The 24,325-nt window shown below is 42.3% G+C and overlaps 1 protein-coding gene across 1 annotated transcript; it reads right to left on the bottom strand.

The window, feature by feature from the left end:
* Window positions 1–234: 234 nt before the first annotated feature.
* On the bottom strand, window positions 235–24,113 carry LOC103261792 (UPF0472 protein C16orf72; the record flags this gene model as incomplete). Its single annotated transcript, XM_008059369.2, has 3 exons — window positions 235–1,105; window positions 12,734–13,009; window positions 24,033–24,113. Coding segments are annotated over 3 exons (602 nt in total), but the record flags the coding sequence as incomplete, so codon positions are not given.
* Between the last annotated feature and the right edge of the window lie 212 nt (window positions 24,114–24,325).

Raw genomic sequence — 24,325 nt, 5'->3', positions numbered from 1 at the left:
AGGGGGGAAAAGAAAGGAACAATACAGTACGAATAGAATTAAGTCACTAAACTAATATAATCAATGAAGCACACTCTGAGGCTTTTTGTTTAAGTCTAATGTCCTTTCCTTCTGATTTCTAGCTTTCTTTTCTTTTTTTGAATATTTTAAGCCTACAGAGTTAATCTGGGGGCAGTGTAATAATATTGCTACTTTTAGAGCACTAACACACAGAAAGTGAATCCAATAGAGTTCTGTGTATTGACTATTAAGTATTAATTGCATGACCATCATAGCACCTCTTTACATCACACAATCACCAGAATTAGAAACTGCTTTGAAAACTAAAAACAGGGCACAGTCCAATAACTCGAAGTGGCACACTGCTACTATATAGAAACCAGGTGCATGGTACAGTGCTGCTGCAAAAATGGAAGCCAAATCGTGTTTGTAGACAATTTTAGGAAACTGGCAATACTGTAGAAGCAACACAGCAGAAAATGGACCAAAAAAAAAAAAAAAAAAAGAAAGAAAGCATTCTATAACCAAATAAACATCTGATATTTCCTTTCCCTTTGAGAATAAATACAGTTAAGGTCACTTTTAGCCTTGGAACGGATATATGTTTACCTATGATGATCTTGCTAACGACTACACGATATCTGATGTCCTCTGCTAGGATTATAGTTTTAAGAAAGCCATAGTTACAAGAGGCATCTACTGTAAATACCTAGAACTTCCTTTTATGGCAACCACTATAGAATTCACTTGTCTTAAACAGTGAACAGGGAAGATGGCCTCATGTTTCCTTTGCAATAATAGTATATGTTGAGGATCAAGTGGCTTTCAAGCAGCATGGTGGGTGTGAAAATGTCTGCAGTTTAGATCATTCTGTTGCGTTTATGGGTTGGTGAGTCTGTAATGACATCGCCACACTGGGCTGAGGTACGCTTTCTAGTTCCACCATTGTCCAAGTGGAGTGCCATTTCTTCTGATATGAAAGTGTTCAAATCGACATCATGGAGTCCATTTCTCCTTCGACTAGCATTCGATCCACTGCTTACATGGGTAGGAGAGCCTGGGGTGCTCGAGCGCACGCTTATACTAGCCATTGCACCACTAAGACCTAGGAAGAAGAAAAAAGGTTTTAGAGTTGCTCAATCAGTTCACCCTTTTGAAAGCAACCCACCTTACTTTCCATGTTGTCACAGTGTCCAAGGACGCCTACCTCTTTTCTTTGCAAGGGGTCACTAGTAAGCAATTAGGTTTTATTCTGGAAAAACAAACCATCTGACTTTGACATATGTTATTGATAAAACTACCAATAACTGAAAGCTTACTATGTGTCAACCATTGTGCTGGGTGTACAAAAAGATCATGAAATTTTCCCATTTATTTGATAGGTACTGGATACAATTTGCAGACGAGGACAAGAGGGATTGCTTTAAACAGGAAGGCATTCTGGTTATCAGAATCACCATTTCAATAGATCCCTCTGAGTGTGTATGTGTATGGTATAGTCAGGGGAGCAAGAACTCATTTATAGGCCTGGATGGGATCACCCCAATAAACCCCTCTAGATAAAGTGACCACATAATTTATCATCCGAAACAGTACACTGATGAGCCCCCAAAAAGGGCCACTGTTAAATTATGCTAGGACTTCAAGTACAAAGGGGGTCTGCCCTGGACCAATCAGTTTATATGAGCACCAAGGGCTGGGCTAGTATTTGGTAGAAACTCTTACAACCACCTGAATCAATGTTGTGTTCTAATCCTTCAGGGCAGAGGGTATGAAGAAACCTGCTGCTTTGCTTTCAAGGTCAAGAGTTAGTGAATCCAGAATATACCCAGCACTCATCACTGGACACTTATTCCTTAAACTTGCAGTTAAGGAGCCAAACTTACGTTCCAGTCCCGTATGTTGAGGATATACCTGTAGAAGGTATGAGTCAGGCCAGGAAACAACCACAGCATCGAAGCCTTAAAAGTTTGCCATCACCCATAGTGCACTTTCTGCCTTATGTATATCCCCCTCCCGTTATCCCAGCCTCACCAAGGGATTTTGTTACTGCTTGACTAAACATCTTACACGATCTAGTAGAACCAATTAGTTTCTGAAGAACAGGACTTCGATTTTAAAGTAAGCTTAGAGGTTCGATAGGGGCCTGTTCTTTCTAAACTTCCCTTGACATAGTTCTCACTGCACAAATGTGAATGTTCTCACACCCATGTCCCCATCACACTCCCATTCGCTGACCATATTCTCTGGCCCACACCTCCTCCCATCGGCCCAACTCCCAGTCCCCCATACCCCCCTTCCACCCCTCCCGTGCCTCCCTCTTCTCTTTCTGCTCTCCTTGCAGAAGATGCATTCTCCCTTCCCGTTGGTGGTCAGAGGAAATCCAATTGTGGCCCTGTTTTGCCTCTAAACCTTTCAAAGGCTTGCACCTATTAAAAAAAAAAAGGAAAGCACTTCCTGCATCAGTCACTAATATTAAATACTTTTTAATTTTTGAAGTAACCCTGTGATACCTATAATAACTATCCTGCAGGTGAAAAACCAAGTTTAAAAGGTTAAGTAATCCATCCAAGGTCAACAGGTAGTAAACAAGAGCAGGGGACTCTCACTCAAAATGCAGCCTGTGTTCCCATTCAATGTGAGACTGCTTCCAGTAAGTCTTGAGTATTTTGGCAAGAAGTGGCCTCGGGGTCCAGGGTCGGCCTGCCTGCCTCTTGGGCCTGTCTTTGACCAGTTCTCTCCCTTCCTGCCCTCTCCACCCCATCCCAAAACTGGATGATTTGTATCCACTACCAACATCAAATGGTATGCAGCTCTTTAAAAGTCAGGCCAGCACACCTCTTTCAACATTCACTCCGTGAGCCCACCAGCTCCCCACCGAGGTTCCCTTCCTGGCTCTCCTACCTGTCCTTTGTAGTTTCTTCCTGGCTCCTCTTACCCCCTGCTTGAAATGGAAACTACCCACCCCTTTCTGTTCTCCAGCCTGCCAGCTCTTTCCTCAATCCCCTTTGAGGGGTTCTCTTCTGCCCCTGACAGGCTGGTATCACCCAGTGATGCCCTTGACGGCTTAAGCTTACCCACAAGGTTTCAGTGTTTTCCAGAACTGGACCATAGAAGTAGACATTTCTCCTGAGCCCAAGGACCCATCCAGATTCCTAACTGCTTACTGGACACCTCAAACTCAACACTGTCAAAAAGGAACTGCACCTCCTTCTTGCCCAACCTGCACAAGCTCATTGTTAAAAAATTTTTTAAAACACCTTGGGCTATTTTTCTATAGCATGATACAATCAACCATCTCTATCTAAAGACTTTAACATGGTGCCTGGCACAGAACATTCATTGAAATCTGAAAATAAAATAATACTCCAAAGTCCTACCCCTCGTTTCAAAATTCACATCTAAGCTGCTGAAGTTTATTCACCTCTCCAATGCCTGGAAATAAACCCAGGTGGCTCTCTTCACTGAAATCACTGCCATCAAGTTTAAAACTCAATTATCCCCATTGTTGACTTTGACTTTTTTTTTTTTTTTCCTCCCCAAGTTCTACACTAAGACTGAACTTCTTGAGGGGAGAATTGTGGTTTCTTTTTCCTAATCTCACAGCCCATAACATACTACTAAAAAATGCCACATCCTTTAACAATAATCTTGTTTCATAATGCAAAAGGCACTTAGGTCATTATATGGCAAAATATGGTCATTCAGCAATAAACTGGGCTACTGCAGTAATTAAATTCAGGATCCTGTCATTTCAAATGACAAAAGTTCAACAAAGCCCACCCCAATGCTCTTCTTGTGAATGTAGGAGTCCCATGGCAATGTTTAATACCTAATGACAAATGCCAAAGGATCATAAAACACATCAGAAGTGGAACAGGCACTTCAAACAAATATTTCTTTTTTCAATCTGTATTCTCCAGGAAAAAGATATACTAAGCATCAACTTGGCCAATTTTCCCAGTGACTTCTGGAAAAATCTTTTTTTCCATTATTGAGTGTATGACTTGGGGCTTACAATTTGACAGCTTAAATAAAATCACAATGTACATTACCTATTATCTTTTCTAAGTTTGCCTGCCTAATTCTCCCCAAAAAGACTTATCACAAATGTCAAAAATAATTAAGATTAACAACCAAAAAAATATGCATTTTCAACAGCCCAAATTTTATTTTATAAACCAATGACAGCTACTAGAAGATGCTTTAGGAAACCTTAGCTAAGCCACATAAACAATCAGGCCTATACAAGTACAGAAAAATCTAAACATGCTTCAGAACTAAAACAAAAAACAAAAAAACAACAAAAAAAACCTAAGTTGTATGTCCTGAGGGCATACGACTTAACTTCTACTAAAAACACACTTTTTCAAAAAGGCCAGGGGATTATCAATTGACAAAAGCAGAACAAGTAGCATGATTAGACAGAGAAGTCTCAACTGCTTAATACAAGATAAACTAATCAGTTGTAAAGTTTCTGTATCCATTTAAAATTAGTGTAGGAGTGGAAAAAAATAGATTAGGATGACTTAATCATACTTTGAAAACTCCCACTGGAGCTAAAACAAATTTACAGTCCAGGTTATAGGAATCCAAGTTACATGGTAAATTATTAAAAGTAGCACACAGCTATTATTGTCATACCAAGTTCATGCTTAGGATAAGAAATTCCTGTTTGCAGCATTAGTTACATGTAGTTCAGTTTCCAGGCACATAGTTAGGTCACACACAGGCAGAGAAAGAATAAACGCCAATCCGGTTCATCTCACTGCCTTAGGCCAGCAGCCAGGATCTTCACCTACACTCTACTGCTTCCCAGCCTCCTAAACCCCTGGAGAGGAGAGCTAGCTAGCCCTGGAGGCAAGAAGGCGCATTGTGGATCCACCAGCACAGGGTTCAGGGCCCTCTGCAGATCTGCTCCCATAGAAAGGAGGGATTTGAAATCCTGACAATGTGAACCGAGTGGGTGACATCCTGACTGGGAGCCCTGACACAATGGCATTCTTGCATCTGAAATGAGTGGCACTATTCAGAGGCACGGCACTCCCTTTGCACAAAGTTGTGTTCTGAGGTGCCAGGTCAAGTAAGCACTTGTTGTGTCAATGTCATGTTTCAGATGTACCAGGGAGTTCAAACATTTAAAAAGGAATTCTACTAGGAAGATCTTGGTATTGAAGTAGATACCACTCCCCACCCCAATCTGTAAATTGTAATACTGAATTTTTATTGAAGTAAAGAACACTAAATCAAACCAATTACAAAGATACATGTTTCACACCAAGAAAACATTTTCAGTTATGCTGACAGCCCAAAATGCTTTCCATTTTTCAAAGACAGTTTTTAATGCCATGGGAAAATTGCTCACGACGTTAAAACGAAAAAAGCAGGATACAGTACCATATATGCAATATGATCTCAACTATGAAATAATTTTAATATTTATACATTGAAAAAAAGACTAGAAGAAAATGCACCAAACATTTAACTGCAAGTTATCTCTACATAGAACAAGATACTGAATTTCTTACTTTTAGAAAATTCTCCAAATTTCCAAGAAACTACTATTTATAAATCAGAAAATTAGTGAGAAAATTAAACTCAAATATCACCCTTAGATAAGTACTAGGGTAAGTAAACTGGCTCTGAGGCATAGCTACACAGCCTTTCTCACTGCAATGAAAAAAGACAAAATTTTACTGCAAGTTCAAGACAATTTTGCATTAGGGATGCAGGAAGCTTTTAAGTCCTATCTACAGAAACCTCAGCAACTAACATATCATCTTAATACACAGAAAATGCCCACTTTTTATCCAACATTTTAATGCTATCTTAATGCCTTAATTGTTCTTCTCAGAGTTGGTTTGAACAAATGGCATAATTTAGAAATTCCAGCCTTCACAGAAATTCAATCAAAGAAAGTCTTTAAAATAATTTTAAGAAACTAAGAGATTGCTTTGGTGCATTAATCTCTTACATCTTCATTTCCAAATACGCTTTTTAGACACATTTTACTGTTAAACAGCCATCAACAGTTCTGTTTATTTCAAGAAGATGCAGACTGCAACATCCAACAGGCATTTCTTAAGAGTCTGTGTTCCACACACTGCAAGGAGCATGGGTTTCCTCAGAAGAGAAAAGGGGTTCCAGAAGGCAGACAGAGAGAAATCCCCCAAAGGGCAGTGCAAAGTAATCCTCTGCAGCAGAAAACTGCAGAGCCTCTCACCCTGTACCACCAGGTTAGAAATACTTAACCTAGACATGTGTGTTAGCTGTCAAGGCAAATTCCTAACATTTAGCTATATCGATGGAAGGGATAGAAGAAGGATACGAAAGTAGAAGAGAGAAACAAACACAAGTAATAAGCTTCTCTATCAATTGTCTAGGAAATGTTCTCAGGAAGTTTGTTTTCAAAAAATGTGGTTAATTTCCCTTCTGTATCACTCTGGCACACACAGGGCCAAAGATGTTCTGACAGGAAAAAAAAAAAAAGGCTATAAAAATCTGTGCTCAGAGGAGAGTAAATCCTATTGGTTCAGGCTACCTGAAATCAGCTTTCCTTTTCTAGGGAAAAGGTAGCAGTCTCATGCTTTGGATGTGACAGATAAGGAATCTGCTAGGTAAAAAATTATGTCCTTGGACCTGATTTCAAATGATTATTACCTCTTCCTTTTCTCTTTTCTTCTGAGTCAGTCTCACTGTCGCCCAGGCTGAATGGGGTGCAGTGGCACGCTCACGGCCCACCCCAGCGTCGACCTGCTGGACTTAGGCGATCCTTCCACCTCAGCCTTCCTGGCAGCCACAACCATGTCCAGCTAATTTTTTGATATATTGTAGAGAAGAGGTCTCACCAAGTTGCCCAGTCTGGTCTCAAACCCCTGGGCTCAGGCAATCCTCTGCTTTGGCCTCCCGAAGTGCTGGGATTACAGGCTTGAGCCACTGCACCTGGCCAACTGATTACCTTTCCCTTATAGGACCCTACACCCAATTTCTCCAGATCCAAGAACCTGTCAGGCAACTTGATGAGGTTAAGAGAATCAGAATTTCCACTAAGACCACAGAAAGATTCTGTTAGCCAAAACAAAAAGCCAGAAATGTAGCCTATACTAACTCTCATGGCAATGACATGCCTCAATCTGATTCCCTGGGTTTATATACTTCAAACTGTCCAATATAAAACCCACTATCTTTTAAAATTATCTTAAGCATGAAAGGAACTTAAAACTCAGAGGATGAAGGCCAAATGCCAATGACAGCAATGGTTCCCACCAGTGCCTGTTTTGACACCAGACCCAGCATGCCAGAGGCCTTTGAGTCTAAAATGATACATATCTTAACAGAGGGAAACCCCAGGCCCTGCAGTCAGGAATGTTACCACAATCGCTTCTGGAACTAAAGCCAAGTGTTCCATCTGTATACCTAGTCCTGAACTGTACCCCATATCTTTAAAATAAAATTAAAAAATAAAAATAAAGCCAAGTGTTCGATTTCTATGAAACAGACTGACCCAGGGTGAGTATCCTACAAAGCCTACCTAGGACATGGCATGAGCAAGGGCAAGGAAGCATTGAATAAAGTTATTAAATGTGTCAAGTCTGAACTGACATCTGGCTCCCCATCCTGGAACACCCCGCCCCCCAATTCTTACTCTGGACCTTTTCCACCTAATCCCAATGATGACCAAAACTAGGAACGAGGGAGATCAGATTTCAACATAAGGCATTCCAGACACACCTCCAGCTTGGGCAGCCAACTCAGAATCTCTCCCCAGTCAGGTGGACGAGAGAACGTAACCAACCTCACTAGTCTGTTCACATGAAACAAGCTTAAGATCTTAGCAGTTATATTTAGGTAACCGGTTAGCAATAAAGTTTTAAATTCTCTCTCCCTCTAGAATGACTCTTGTAATTTAAAATGTCATCCTTACTCAATAGGGAAAAGTATCTCAGCAGGCAAAGTAGCCCACTGGGCCTTGAGATCCTAGGTTCCAGGTCTGTTTTTGTAGTAACACTGTTCAGAAGCAAAGAGTGTACTCCCAGGAGTAGAACCAACCCTTCTATTCTCAAGGCACAGAATACTTACAGTGCGTAGTAATTTGTTTAGGCTCTCATTTAATCCATCACCTTATAACAACATTTATTACCCTTCACAAAGGAGACTGGCTTGGAGAGGTTAAGCATGTTGCCCAAGGTCATACAAGAAACAGGCCTACACACAAAGCCTATGTCCTACAGCGGTCACTAATCGTCAAGGATATTCATCCAGAGCCACTTAGAGCCCCAGCAAGTCATGCAATATTCACATAGTTTCTGATGACTTTAGAAGAAAAGCCTCAACTCTCTCCTACCTCAACCCCTAAGCCCTTTGGGGGTGGAGGAGGAAAGAAACCCTCAATCTACAAATAGAGAGGCATGGTGATTACAAGGATGCATTTTGGAGCCAGACAGATCTGGAGTATTGAATCTACCACTTACAAACCTGTTCCACCTATGCCAAATAAGCCTTTCTTCACCAATTAAAGTGGTACTAATAACCCAGGGTAGGTGTGAGGATTCAATGAGAACCTTCCTAGCAAGATGCTTTTAACAAATGAACCCTAAAAGAGTAGCTCTAATGGTGTATCACCCTCAGCCCCCATGCAAAGTCTCAGCTGTTCTAATTCCAGATTACTTTGTAGCACCCCCAGGTACACAGGTTACCCTAACCCGGACTGTAGTCCTCTAAGGATTGTAATTCTCAACTCTTTCCAGAAGTTCTGGGTCCCCATTGTGTTATATTCATTCACGTAACAGACCTCAGTGTTAACCCTGTAGTCAACTCAGAACACACCTATACCAGGTTCTTTGCTAGGCTGCTCAAGCCCAAAGGAATGACAAGGCCCACCTGCACTAACATAGCCTCAGTGGAAGGGACAGCCATGGAAACAAATCAAGAAGGAGGGCTGAGAGAGGCCAGTGAGAAAGGGAGAGCTGAAGGAAAGCTGCATCACACAAGTGAGGTCTGGTCAGTCTGAAGGATGAACAAGTGGGGGTGAAGTGGACTTGTCAAGGATCAGGGAGGTATTCAGGACATTCAACAGGACAGCTAGAATATCAGACTCACAGGTAAGACCAGGTCATAAGGGCTTGGCAATGCCATGCTGAATCTAGACTTTACCGTGTAGGTCAGGGAAAACTAAGCAGTGAAGTGACAAGATCAAAAAAGATCACAACAATGGTCTTAACAAAGACAGGACAGCTTGGGACTGGGAGGCAAAAACTGAAAAGAGAAAGCCCAAGAGCCCAGACTAACCTTCTCCACAGGGCCTGCCCTGAGCCCATGCAAAGCCAGGCTGCATCGCAAAATGTCCTTTCTGTCCCACAACACCTTATACATATCACATTCATGACATTAAAAGAAATTATCCAAATACATGTTTGCCTCTGCCTCAACAGAAAGAGGAAGCATATTTGTTTAGGTATTTCCAGAACAGCACAAAGTCTGCCACACAATCTGCTGAATGGCTACATGAGGAAAAGATGGGTACTTGCTGCTGCTGGGGCAGAAGGAGTCCAGTCAGAATGTTCACCTGAGGCAAACAACTGCAGACATGTACACCTAGAGACATGTACTGAGGACAGTGGGACAGGCACGCTTGGCGGCCAAGAGCTATAGCTTTGGAAGGGAGAGTGAGCTGGCCCTGAGGGGCTCACACAAGGCAGCAGCAATGGCCAGAATCCTGGAGAACAAAATCTAGGGCAGTGACAGAAGCTGAGGAAAAGTCAGGGGGGGCCGACATGGCAGAAGAAAAGAAGCTCTGGAGAGGGGGAATGAAAGTGGGCTACCCAGAATGATGGCAGAGAACCACAAAGTAGTCCAGATGGTTTTTGGTCTATCTGAAGTATTCCGTTTATATAAAAAGAAGTTGCCAGTTATTAACTGGCTCTCAGAAAAGTAACAATGATGTTATTTTATGACATGGAATATCAAGGCAAAGATGGAAATCAATTGGGCACTGCTTCTGCATCTCTTAAATTCCTCTGTGAGACCAATAACCAGATGACTAGGTCCCATAGTACACAGAAAACAAGCAACATGTTGCAGACAAGTGTCAAAAAAGCGTCAAAAAAGCACTGAATTAGTCTTTAAGCCTCACTAATGGTTAATTGAAGTAGTTTTGGATTGAAACTATCTGATAACCACTAATACACTTTTGATGAAAACTGTTTACAGAAATCTCTCCCACTAAACTGGGCTCCAGTTTAGTTACTGATGCAGTAACAATCAGGGGACCTTATTCACTGTTAGACTCACTCTCCACAGGAAATGCTCTGCAATTGTCTCAACTCTCTTGTCATTTTTCTCCTTAGAAATTAAAGGCATATTTATTTGGTGGAGGTGTTTGGTAGAGGTAGTGAGGGGGTAGAAAAAAAAACTATGAGGGAAACCTGTCCTCCCTCAAAAAGACATAGACCAAGAGGAGGAATGGGAGTCTGTTCTGATTATAAACTCAAGTTGGCTTCAATATACCAATTATTTCCCATGTCCCCTACACTCCAAAAACTTCATAAATTTAGACTCTTTCCATAAAGAACTCCAAAAACCTCAAACCTGACCTCATTTATACTTCATAAATTTGGATAGGCAAATTATATGCAAAACTGAATTGACTTCATGTTTACCCTAATTAAGATGTTTCCAAATACATTTTAAAAGATGACCTTAACAATTTTCATCTGACTATTCAACAAATCAGATAACAAGGACACCCAGTTAAAGTCACTGATTTACATTACTCTTCAGTTAACAGTGCCCTAATACTAGAATCATTCCAATTATTTCCAATACTCAAGTTAGACCAGCATTCTCACAAACTGCTAGAGCACAAAACTCAGTATAACTTATGTTTCTGTATACTCTTTCAAGGGGCCCTGTTACTTCACCACATCATTGTTCTAACTACATGAATTAGAAGTCGGAAAGCTAAGAGTACACTGAGTCTGCACTATATTCTGTATTAGTGCTACAGCATAATTTATTGAAGGGAAAGGTTACTTCTCTACACAATATTTAAGCTTTTTTAAACTCTCACAATTTAGACATGCCAAAACTATAAACAATCCTTTCCTACAACTACATCATTACAAAAAACTCCAAAAGTTCAGGAAAATAATAAACCACAGGTCGAACAGATTCAATGTGAGAAAATATAATGGGAGCCGGAGGATGAAGTAGTTCTAAGGAGGGAGGTTTGACTTGCCCTTTTGACTACTATGTACACTACTGCATGAAGATTACAAGCATGGTGTTTATGTTTCCTAAAACTATCTTCTAAAGTATGGTAGTATAATATAGGAAAATACTTAAGAGAAGCACAAAAAAAAAAAAAAAAAGAGAGAGAAGCACGGAATGAATCATAAATCCACTTGATAATAAAGGATTTGATAATAAATCAGAACGCTCAAGAGACAACTATATCAAATACTACCATACGCTAAAAGTAATCTGACAAACTATGTACACCTCTAGTAAGGGGAAGATGTGAAACTCTAATTCAACAAGATTGATCTTTTTTGTCTGAGTTCTGAGTTTCCAAGTTCTGACAGCATTACCAATCCACCGTGTTAGAACTACGGAGTGTGCGTTCTTCAGTACCGTATCATACAGCTGGGATGTTCTTGTAAGTAATATATTGGTTTTTAACTTGTCATAAACAAATTCCCAATTGGGGGGAAACAAAACATTTTTTTCAACTCCGTGTTCTGACTGGGGTTCTAGGAAAGACTCAAGGTTTGCCAAAGAGAGCAAGAATCTCTACAGACATTCAAGTGTGAATGCTCCAGAAGCCTTTATATACAAGCCTTCTATTCTTACTACCTTACCAGGTTACCTTGCCTTAGATAACCTACACTGTAACAGGACTCACAACCTAACTCACTAATTACTTCCACCTGCTCAGCCATCTGAATGATCCATGTTTTCATCTCGGTTTCAACCCAGTCTTATTATCCTGGGTTTCTGGACAGCAGTATTAAATGCTGTCATACAGAAGGTAACTCTCCCAGCTCTATCTGGAAGTCTGTACTAGAGAACAACAGACTTATCGAATACACTCCCCAGGATCCTCCAATAACACCACAATCTCCTTAGCCAAGAATGCCTTTTTACGACAGGTCTCGCCTAAGGACATGGTGATGAACCTGTCCACTGGCTCTACCCCTGCCAGCCCTATCAAAGAAGAACCTGAGGGACAGCAGGTAGAAGGGAATTCAATTTTTACATCTGTCCTCTCCCAGTTGGGTCATCACCTCTCACCCTCTACAGCACAGTAGGTAAGAAGGGTATCAAAGGGAGTTCCCAGTTCCCATGAGAACCCAACAATTTCCTGTCATGCTTGCCTGTCATACTTGCCTACCATGGACCAAGCAATCAGAAACGCAATAGAATTCTTAAGACATAGAACTTCCTCTTTGACTCCAAAGAGTAAGGAAACATGTACAACATAGTGTAAGATTCTGTCATTGTAACACCAATAAGCTCAAACTAACTTTCTAAAACAGTTTTAGGATGGGTTAGCTGACAGTCCAACACTGCCCACAGAAGTTCTTAGCTTGCATTCTATTTAGACATTTCTAGAGTGTTTACTGCAATAGACAAAAAACAGACAATGTATCTGGACCTAAACCTAAACGTGAAAATGGGTCCACAGGCACCCTCTTAAACATTTTTCCAAAGAAGTATGTTTAAACGGCTTTACCATGCAGAGCTATGGCTTCCCGGAAGGGTTGCAAATCAGTCTCTACAGATGAGCTAGTTTCCGTTGAAGTAGCTCGGTTAGGGGACACTACAGTCAGTCTTGGGGGAGCTCTAGAGTTTCGTGGTGGAGGAACTTTTCCACACAGGAAGCTGATCAAATCTTCTCTACGAATAGTTCTTCTGCGTTTTTTAACCCAAGCCAACACATCCTTATTGCGTCGCTGATAGCCAATCTGAATTCCAATATCAAAACTTCGCTGGTGGGTATCCACGCTTTCTATTAGAAAAAGGAGAAAGAAAAAGATATATGATGATCATTAGAGTCATACTGCGTTCCATTCTAAAGAAAACCATTTTATAAGTTAATCAAGATAATTATCACGAAATATGTGACCCCTAAGCCCATCAGTCACCTATTAAACAGAAATTATTTCAGTAACAATGAAAATGTTATACATGATATTTAATCTTAACGGTTTAAATTCAGTATTTTCCGCGGGTTTGAGACCCGCCTGGGCAGCAAGACCTCATCTCTACAATAAATCAAAAAATCAGCCAGGCGTGGTAGCACATGCCTGTAATTCCGGCTACTTGGAAGGCTGAGGCGGAAGGATCGCCAGAGCCCAGCAGGTCGAGGCTGCGGTGGCCAGGAGCGGCCACTACACTCCAGTCTGTGTGAGAGTGAGACTCCAACTCAAAAAAAATTTAAAAAAAAAATAAATAAATTCAGTATTTACTCATCACACAGTCCTAGAGCTCTGTCTTGTTCTTTAAAAAAATGTTTTAAGCAGACAGACGAGGGACTACTTATCTTTAGCCCAACTATCTAAAATAACTTGCCACACTTACTCTGATTTAGGTTACTATTTGGGTTTATACTCTGCTTTAGGTTAATATTAACAATAGCTAAACTATCATTAGTCCTCTACAAGGCTTCACATGAGAAAGGAGGTAGTAATATGTCTACCTACTACCTACTACTGTCTCTTATTGCAAGTGAGGAAACTGAGGTACAGAGCACTGAGTAACTCTAAGAAAGTCACACAAAATGTGAAAGAGCTAAAATTCTACTCCACAGCCTGTAACCCTTAGCCACTAAGCTTAACTGTTCTCCTTCAGAAGGGTGAATTCTCATAAATTCTAAGCAGGAGCATCAAATAGCTTAACAGATGTCTCAACAGTGCACATGACGCAGGCCACGTTCACCTGCATCTCCCGTGTCATTCCACAGATGCACTCCTACTGACAGGTTCAGTACCAAGAATTAGGAACACACTGAAGGCAGCAGCAAACGTTTTAGAAATTTTAAGAAATAATAAGGGAAAATTAGCCGGGTATGGTGGCTCACACCTGTAATTCCAGCACTTTGGGAGACTGAAGTGAGAGGACTGCCCGAGCTCAGGGGGGTTGGGTTCAAGTCCAGCCTGAGTAACATGGCGAGACCTCGTCTCTACAATAAATCAAAAAATTAGCCAAGCATGGTGGTACATGCTTATAGTCCCATCTGCTTGGAAGGCTGAGGCAAAAAGATCACCTGAGTCCAGCAGTTCGATGCTTTGTTGTAGCTGTGTGCATGTCACTGCACTCCAGCCTGGGCAACAGAGTTAGACTTCAACTCATCACCATCATAGAAAATTGGCTAGGCACAATGGCTCACACCTGTAATCCTAGCACTTTGGGAGGCCAAGGCAAGAGGGTTGCCTGAGCCCAGGAGTTCGAGACTAACCTGGGCAGCTTGAAGAAACCTCATCTCTACAACAAATAAAAAATGTGCCGGGCATTGTGGCGCAAGCTTGTGGTTCCAGCTACCTGGAAGGCTGAGGCAGAAGGATCACCTAAGCCCAGCAGCTTTGAGGCTGTGGTAGCTGTATAAGCGTATCACTACACTCCAGCCTGGGCAACAGAGTAAGACTCCGACTCAAAATAATAATAATAATAATGGAAAATTAATTCTGATTGACTATTCAACACTGAGACCAAACAACAGGGTGGAAACAATTTCATTCATTGCCCTGGGTATATTCTCATTCTGTTTCCACTTCCCAGCACTTCCCAATAGTTTGCCTTGAAGTCTCCCAGAAACTGAATGATCCCTACTTTTTAGTGGTTTTAACTAACCGAAAAAAAGACTGAAAACTTAAGTCAATGCCATTTATTTTTAGCTGAGCTGTTGCACTCGCTGAAATTCACCAGTATGTCTTTAATGACATTAAAGATGATAGTTCTTTTATCCCTGAACCTTTGTAAAGCAGCAATACTTGTATAACACAAAGATGCATTTCCATTACTTTAATTCCTTGTCCACTACCTCTAGAGTAGACTCTGAAAGGAAGAGCAATCGTCAAACAATGAAAAGCTGTGTTCCAGAAAAACAGAGTTATCCAGACATCACAGAGGACCCCACACTGAATGAATTTACATTACTGAAAAAGACAGCTGGCAAGAGGGCAGCAGCACAAGCAGAACTTTATAATGAGGCCCACTCCTTTGCAGACGACCAGACTACAAAAGAAAAACAGGCTTTCTCCATGGGAGGTCTTTTCTCGTCAAAATACTTTAAAATAAAAAGTACCAAAACTAGAATTCAACATCCATTTGAAAACATGTGATATGTCCTAGAGTATATTCACATCTATCTTCTCTTTAAACCCATCACAGTTTTTAGAAGGTATTCTAATTTTACAGATATAAAAAGCAGCTCAGGAGTGAACTAATTTTCCTCCAGCGTCTCACTACTGGAATAACAGTCAAGTCATAATGTGAATCAAGAATCCTGGAGGGCACGGTGGCTCACATCTGTAATCCCAGCACTTTGGGAGGCCAAGGCAGGGAGATGACTTGAGCCCAGGAGTTCGAGACCAGCCTGAGCAACACAGTGAGATCACATCTCTACAAAAAATACAAAAATTAGCCAGGCATTCTGTGCTCTGTAGTCCCAGCTACTCAGGCTGAGACAGAAGGATCACTTGAGCCCAGGAGGCCGAGGCTGCAGTAAGCCAGGACTGCAACACCACACTCCACCCTGGGTGATAGAATAAAACCCCAAACAAAACAAAAAAAAATTAAGAAAAAAAATCCTGACTTCTGATATCATCATAAACAAAGCAAGCATGAGCTACATTCTAAACATAAATAGTTGACTTTGGGAGGCAGAGGCAAGAGGACTGCCTGAGCCCAGGGGCCTGAGACCAGCCTAGGCAACTTGGCGAGACCTTGGCTCTACAATAAATCATAAAACTTAGCTGGGAGTGGTGGCATGCACCTGTATTTCCAGAGACTTGGAAGACTGGGGCAGGAGGATCGCCTGAGCCCAGCAGGTTGAGGCTGCGGTAGCCATGATTGGGTCACTACACTCCAGCCTGGGTGACAGAGTGAGATTTCAACTCAAGTAATAACAAATAAATAAAAAGTAAAGAAAAAATAAACAAAAATAGCATTTAGGAGAAGAATACAGCACTTCCCATCTCTTGAGGAAGACTCAGATAAAGCTAACCTTACAAGATGCTGTATCTAAAATGTAAACAACTCAAATAGCCTAAGACTTTCTTTTTTTTTTTTAAGTTGGAGTCTCACTGTGTCACCCAGGCTGGAGTGCAGTGGCACACTCACAGCCATCCCAGCATCAACCTGCTGGGCTCCGGCAATCCTTCCGCCTCAGCCTTCCAAGTACCCGGGAACTTCAGGCACACAGCTACCATACCCGGCTAGTTTTTGATTTATTGTAGACATGAAGTCTCGTCAAGTTGCCCAGGCTGCAAAGTGCAGAGAAAGATGAAGCAAGCATGTAAGCATAACCCTAGCAGACCAGACAGCAGAAAAAAGAAGCTGAACTTGATACAAAACTCAAGAGCCAGAAAGAAGGGGCCATGGGAGGGGATTTAAAAACTGACTCTGCTGGGAAGAGCAAGCCTAAGCGCTGGTGTGTTTTGACTAAGTCCCAATAGTCAGATCTGCAAAGGATTGATGCTTTTTACCACAGATTTGAACAATACTGGAAACCTCAGTAATTTACCGGTGGCCCGGCTTAGATGTAAGACAGTTACATAACAAGTTGTGAACCTCCAAACACATTATGCAACTGACTAATCATTTCACCTCAAAAATTCTGACCGAGTCTCACCAGAACAAACTAAGCACTCTAAAAATTATGCATTTTGTAAACACTGCCTTACAGACTAGAGGATACGGGAGAAGAGCAGACATGACATTTAACGTCCTCGTGTCCATGTTTTTGCACTATCTGGGCATAACTTGGTTTTGTAGCATTAACAAATATTGTGAAAAACAAGTCCAATTACTTTACCACCCAAATCAATCCAACCTCAGCTATTTCCCTAAACAGAAAGTCTTGTGTAGATGCTAAAGTATTTAAAACAGAGTAAAACACCTCTGGGGTTAAGGTTAGGGTACCTGAATGAAAGCAGCTACTTGGTTGAATAAGAAACCCTCCACAAATGTTAAAGTAGGGGAAATCTTAGGCATGACTAGACTACATCTTAATGTGATCCCAGAACAATCTAGTGTCCAGTGGACAACTTCACACACATCCTCTCTCTCTCACACACACACACAACCATGGCTTCCTGAAAGCTCTCAAACACTGCTTTGAACACATCTGAACTAAACACCTTAATTCTAGAAATGTGGTTCCAGAAAAGCAGAGTATAGAAACTGAGACAGACTTGTGTCCAACACTATTTTACTGAAAGGAAAAGAGTCATGCACTTGAAGGTTAGGAGAACCCCAAGGGCAGCAAAATATCAATCTAACCTTTAACCATAATACCTTCATTTCTTTATTCAAAAAACTGATTCATACAACAGTCGTAGCATGTCTCGTTTCATATTTTTTAAAAAATGTTTTAATGTAAGCACCTACAAATGAATTCAAGCAATTATAGAGGTCTAATCCTCCCACCACTACAGTGGGTTCAGCGTGCAGGTGAAGGAGGGCAAAGAATTACAGTGATTCTGAGGTGAAGACCAAACACAGAACTTCTTTAACAATGCACAGGCAGGCCCGGCTCAGCCTGTAATCCCAGCATTTTGGGAGGCTGAAGCCAGTGAACTGTCTGAGCCCATGGGTTAGAGACCAGCCCAGGCAACTTGGCGAGACCTTGTTTCTACAATAAATAAAAAATTAACTGGGTATGTTCCAGCTTCTTGGAAGGCTGAGGCGGATGAATCGCTGGAGCCCAGCAAGTTGATGCTGAGGTGGCCATGAGCATGCCACTGCACTCTAGCTTGGGCAACCGAGACTCCAACTCAAAAAAAAAAAAAGCACAGGCAAAATTAATCAGATGACACTCTCTATAGCTTTTCGATACTCCCAAAATTCTGGAGTTAGCCAGAAGAGGTATCTCAATTTCAAAAACAAGGAACTGAGTTCAAAGGGTCTTGTGGGTCAGGCGTGGTAGCTCACGTCTATAATCTCAGCACTTTGGGAGGCCAAGGTGACAAGACTGCCCCACTTGGTGAGCCCTCATCTCTACAATAAATCAAAAAATTAGCTGGACATGGTGGTGCCTGCCTATAGTTCAGTTACCTGGAAGGTCAAGGTGGAAGGATCACCTGAGCCCAGCAGGTCGAGGCTGCAGTGGCCGTGAGCATGCTACTGCACTCCAGCTTGGGCAACAGAGTGAGACTCTTAACTCGAAAAAAAAAAAAGTGGGGGGGGGCACCCTTGTATCCAAAGTTGGAGAGGTGGCAGAGTTCCTTCTATGACCTGTCTCTTCCAAAGCCACCTCATTCTCCTAACAACCTACAACCACAGCTCAGTGCTACATCAAAGCAACACTAATGACTACAAAATATTTGAACTTAGGAATTCAATTCGGAGCCGGGCTTGGTGGCTCAGCCTGTAATCCCACGCCTTTGGGAGGCTGAGGTGAGTGGACTGCCTGAGCCCACGGGTTCGAGACCCGCCTGGGCAACTTGGCGAGACCTCATCTCTACAATAAATCAAAATGAGCCGGGCGTGGTAGCACGCTCCTATAGTTCCAGCTACTTGAATGGTTGAGGCGTTGAGGCGGAAGGATCGCCAGAGCCCAGCAGGTCGAGGCTGCGGTGGCCAGGAGCGGCCACTGTACTCCAGTCTGGGCGACAGAGTGAGACTCCAACTCAAAAAAAAAAAGAATTCAATTCAGGGTGAGTGTAGTGTCTCATGCCTGTGATTCCCAGCACTTTTGGAGGCTAAGGCAGGAGGATTGTTTGAGCCCAGAAATTTGAGACCAGCCTGAGCAACACAGTGAGACTCATCTCTACAAAAAGTCAACAAATTTGGCCAAGGCGTGGTGGCCTATAGTCCCACCTACTCCAGAGGCTGAGGCAGAAGGATCACCTGAGCCCAGGAGAGGGAGGTTCTGGTGAGCTGTGATCATGCCATTGCACTCCAGCATGGGTGACAGAAACTTCAACTCTAAATTAATTAATTAAAATCAAATTTGCCCAAATCAACCATTCCACCACTAGAAAAAAAAATTAATGTTTCTTTAGAAACATAACAACCTAAGTCACAATCAAAATAACCGTTTCCCAACTGTTTCAAGAAAATAACTCCCTAAAGTAGTATCCAAAAATAAGCACTATCTTCTAGCTAAGTATGTATTTACTTAATCTTCACCTAATACACAGAACAAAGGACAGGAACCAGTGGAGAACCACAGCAGTCACTATGTTGCCTGCCTCGCATCCAATCCTTGTCCTCCTGCTCCTCAAAGTAGCCCAAGTTTTTGTTTGGAGAGCCAGCCATGTTCTGAGGGAAGCTCCCTCCACATGTGCTCAAGGGGTGGAACAGTCCTAACTCTCCTGCATAACCCCATACCCTGGCAGAACAAGTGACTCAAATTATGGCCAAGAGATTGCAGAAGTCGCTCCGGGCTCTCAGAAGCTTCAATGAGTGGCTCTGGAATGCAAGCTCCAAGTCATTCTGCCAACACAATGAAACAAGTATGAAGGCAAGGCGTGTGAGCACACAGAGGGGGGAGAGGTGCAGACAGGGGGACAGAGCCACTGAAGTTCTCACTCCTGCTGCAGCCTCCACAGCAGAGAGGCCAATCCCGCAGAGGGGCCAATCCGTGTCCATCCGCTGAAGACAGCTGCCAGGGTTTCTGATACTTGCAGCACGCATGTCACAGTGATGTTTTACATTTTTAAAAATGAAGATTTTCTATAAAACCTCACAGACTCAATATACAAACTGGATAATATGAATGAGGCTACTACTTCTTACTATTAAAGTTTAAAGATAAAAATGTAAGGCTTAGGATTGCTAATTGTAACCCACACTAGGGTATTCTGAACAAAGTCTCAAAGCTCGGTAATAATTTTTTGCAGCAAGGTGAGTCACAAACCAGCTCCCTCTATCTCCAAGTACAATACACTTTTTCTCTGACGATTAGTTTATGAACCAGTCACCTGCTGCTTGGACTACAAAGTCACAGTATGTTCAGTCCAAAATGGTCACACAAAACGGGCTTGGCATCAAGATTTAGCAGAAACCAGGACTTTAAGGCATTCTATCATTTTTCTCACGTGTTGTTCTACCTACATTTACATCCTCCCTTCCTAGGGAAAGAGGATGAGGAAGGAGGAAAGTACACACCACCAAATTTATTCCAACACGAGAAAAAGACTGAAGCCAAAACATAAACCAGAATGACTTCCCTTCATCGTATGCACTGCCCACAGTAAGAAGCACTGGAAAAACAGCTACAGCTTGACCACGGACAATCAACACTTGGGCACAAACTATATGCCAAGCACCGAACTAAGAGTTTACTACTATAATCTGTGGACACTCATCCCTGCTTAGTTAGGAAAACCAAGGCACACAAAGGTGAATCACCTGACTTCAGTGTCTACCTCCAGCACCACCCAGCTAAGAAGTCACAGAGCCAAGATCTGAACTCAGACAATCTGGCAGGAAAGTCTTTGACTCACAATGATAGTAGCCATCTGCAAGCACTGCTGAAGTGCAGACACTCCAGCCACTGCCATTCAAGAAGACAACCAGAAACACCTCTAAGCAACATCAGAGAAAAGCTCTCAACATACATGGCATGTGTATGCAACCAACACTTCAAATGCAGTTTGAAAATAGGAAGGCAAAGGAAGCAAGAATCAAAGAAGAAAAACCTCAAAGTCGAGAAAAAGCAATCAGAGAAGTGCAGCATGGGGTGTGCTCAAGAACTGGCTCACGAGGCTGTGAGGGGGAAGGCTCCAGCATGCATCTTAGCTGCCCAGGAAAACCACCTAGCCAAGCCTCGCACCACAGGACAACCACCAGCACAAGGTTTCCATGGACGGGTAGGCCCAAGAAGAAGGAAGTTAGAATTAGACAAGACGACCCCAGTGAGGAAACAGGAGACAGAGACTGAAACCAGTCACCCAAAGAAATGGGCAGAGATTTAAGAAAAAAACAGGCTTGGTAAAGTAACTCCCCGAGGTAAGCATCAACACTGGCTAGATCAAAACAGCCTCAATATCAAACTCCTCACTCCCTTCTTTATTGCAGATATCAAAAATACACTAAGCCAAGCACACTGCTGAACAATGAGCAACACCATCCTCTCTGGATTTATCAAATCATGAACCAGAGGTTAGGTTTTTTCTTTCCCTTTCCAAAAAAGGAAGGCAAAGTCTGACCCTACTATCTGGAGGAGAACCATGCATTCCATTTTACTTAAGTCTGTCCTCACTGAGGGGACAATTTCAATTTACATTTACCTTCACTTTCAAACCCTGCCAGCCACGCTCCAACTAAACCAACTAACTGAACGTTCAGCTTTTCAAAAGCCCACTGGCAATTAAAAGGGGCCCTCTGCTAGGTTTTAACCTCAACTCTGACCTTCCTATGAGCTCATTTTAGAAGTTATGGAGAAGCTGGTAGGAGTGCCAATCTCCCCAGGCTATAAAACAAGCCACTTTTAGCTTGCCAAATAAGTGCTTAATTATACAAAATACAGGAGAACTGCCCACTTTGAAAGATCCCCCAAACATCTTCTCCCCTTAAATTATATTGAAATCAGAACTATAAGCAACCTGGTTTAAATTTACCACTACTTAATGCTGCGTGACCTTGTGACACAACCTTGCCATTTTTATTGGTTTTATTAAACAAATTCTTCCTACAGCTGTATGCCTGTTCTCTAGAGACCATGCCATGAATACAAGGAAAAGTGAGGATCCACATTCTCCTTGAATCAAATAGGAAGAGTATGACGATGCTACACTATCCAGCTCCACAAACCAGTTATCACTCCTAATAGGTAAGAAGGGCTGACCTTCATTTTACAGAAACAAAATACAAAACAGTTCACACTCACAATACAGCATTTACAACAATCCAAAAACCACATGTGATGCTTATCTAAAATACAATTAATGTTCCTCATTAAATTTCCTAAACAAAGGGAACTAAATTATAAGCATTTGCAAATAAAGTAATCAACTTCTGAGCCCATTTCTTACCTGAAGAGTCAACACCAAATACAACTGCTAGCTTAGTTCTCAAGAGCCACACTCTACAAGTGCACGACAGCGCCAAAGCTGGGACACTGGTGCTTGCGTAGGGCCTAGGCTAAGAGTTTGGTACACACGAAGCACTAAAAATGTACTGCTGTCTCTTCAAGCAAAAAGTAACTGCAACAAAAGAGAAAGGATAAATGATGGTCCCTCCACACAACAGAATAAAAAGACTCTGAACTAGTAATACATGCATGTGAGCTTAATGAACGAATCTTAATAACATTATGCTAAGTGGAAGAAGCCAGAAACAAAAGACTACATACCGTATAGGTCTATTTGCCACACCAAGGAAGATAAAATTATATATATTACAGCAAGATCAGTGACTGGCAGGGGCTGGGTGGGGAGATGCATTCTACTTGTTAATAGCATTTATTTGCCAAAATCAAGATATACAACTTTAAAAATCTTACTGTACATAAATTATACTCTAAGAAGTCTGTGTTTTTAAAAACTGAGTTTAAGTATTATTTCAAAATTACCTTTTTTGGACAAAACCAAGAGCCAGACCAAAGAGAATGCTCAAGACCCTCAAGCACCAATAGATGCTGAAGCAATTTCAGTAGTCAACATTTAAACTCCGCTACATAAAATCAAAGTTACCTACTGGGGCCCTTTTTGGATTCTATTTCTCAGTAAGGCTGAACTCTTAGTTCCTCACTCCCTAAAATTAATATTCATTTGTCAGTTAACAGTTCTCAAATTACTGCCCCCAAAACTGTAACATCTACTCAAGAAATCTCGCAATAAGGGACATTTGTCCTACAGAATGCTATCATCGTAAGCACATTCTTACAAATAAGAATCTGAGAATCAAGAAGCAGTATCATGGCCTATTTCAACCTGTGCTGGTATTTCTGAAACGCACAAAATTAAAATTCCTTTAACTGTCATCAGCAGCTCTTAAAAGTTTAAAGGCACCTAGCTTAATTACGTTTTTATTAACAGTCAAACTCAAATCCTTTTTCCATAAAAATCTTGCCAAAACTCCAACCCAAATTTCCAAATCTTCAAAATCAGTAAGGCACAAAAGCTAAACCCACTGTTCCCGAGAGCACAACGGACAAGAGTATTTCCTCACATACTTTCATGTCATTAGAGGGGGAGAAGGCTCCAAAAGGCACCACCATGAAACACAAACCTATCCATTCCAAACTCCGACTAGATTTCCTGTCAACGACTTACACTCAGATATAAGGCAGTTCCGAAGGAAACCATATGATGAAACTGCTAGAGAGGAGCCGAACGTTAACCGCACGCCCAGGTGTCTCCGTGTGGAAGCACCAAATGCCCCCAGACAGCCACGCTCTCAACCGCCTAACTCTAGGACCTCCAGGAGGTCGGGCGCACCTCCAGCCCTGGCACAAAGAAGCAACTTTCTCTTCGCTCCGAGGAAAGCAGGCCTTCCAGCTCAGGGTCTCTCCACCTCGGCACGGCTGACTTTCGGGACGGGCTCACTCTCTGCTGACTAGGGGGGTAACTATCTTGGGCCCTGCAGGACACTCAACGGCCTCCATCCAAGGACGCCAACGGCAGCCCCCACTCAGTGACGACAGCCAAAATAGTCTCCGGACGTTGCCCGAGGTCCCCGAGGGGCGGAGGGAGGTGTCAAAATCGCCTCCGGTGGCTCTAGCTAGCACGGCACCGGGATTCTCAAGTTCCGAGGTGTCCGAGGCAGGCGGCTGCACTTCGGAGCAGAATACACTCGAGAATGCAGGGCACACCCGGCGCAGGCTGCCCTTCCCCTATGCGATGCAGCAGGGTGATCTTTACCTTTGTAGAGGTTGGTGACGGCGGTGGCTGCGTTTTGGAAGGGGACCCAGAGAGAAAGTCCTGGCTGCTGACACACTCGGTCTGAAAATAAAAACCAAAAAAAAAAAAGGGAAAAAGAAACAAACACACACAAAAAGAAAAGAAGAAGATTATTTGGGCGTCAGGCAGTCCGGAACGGCCATATTAGGTTTCGCCATTTTGTTCAAGGGTTTCGGATCCCAAACGAGAGGGAGGACGGCAGGAAGGGGGGTCGCGGCGGGGCGGAAGGGGGAGCCCGGGGGCCCGGAGGGGCA

This window comes from Carlito syrichta, unplaced genomic scaffold, assembly GCF_000164805.1.
Source record: "Carlito syrichta isolate Samal-C Ts95f unplaced genomic scaffold, Tarsius_syrichta-2.0.1 Scaffold304008, whole genome shotgun sequence".
NCBI classification, from domain to species: Eukaryota; Metazoa; Chordata; class Mammalia; order Primates; family Tarsiidae; genus Carlito; species Carlito syrichta.
Note: the sequence above shows the minus strand (reverse complement) of the source record. Positions and strands in the feature narration are given on the sequence as shown.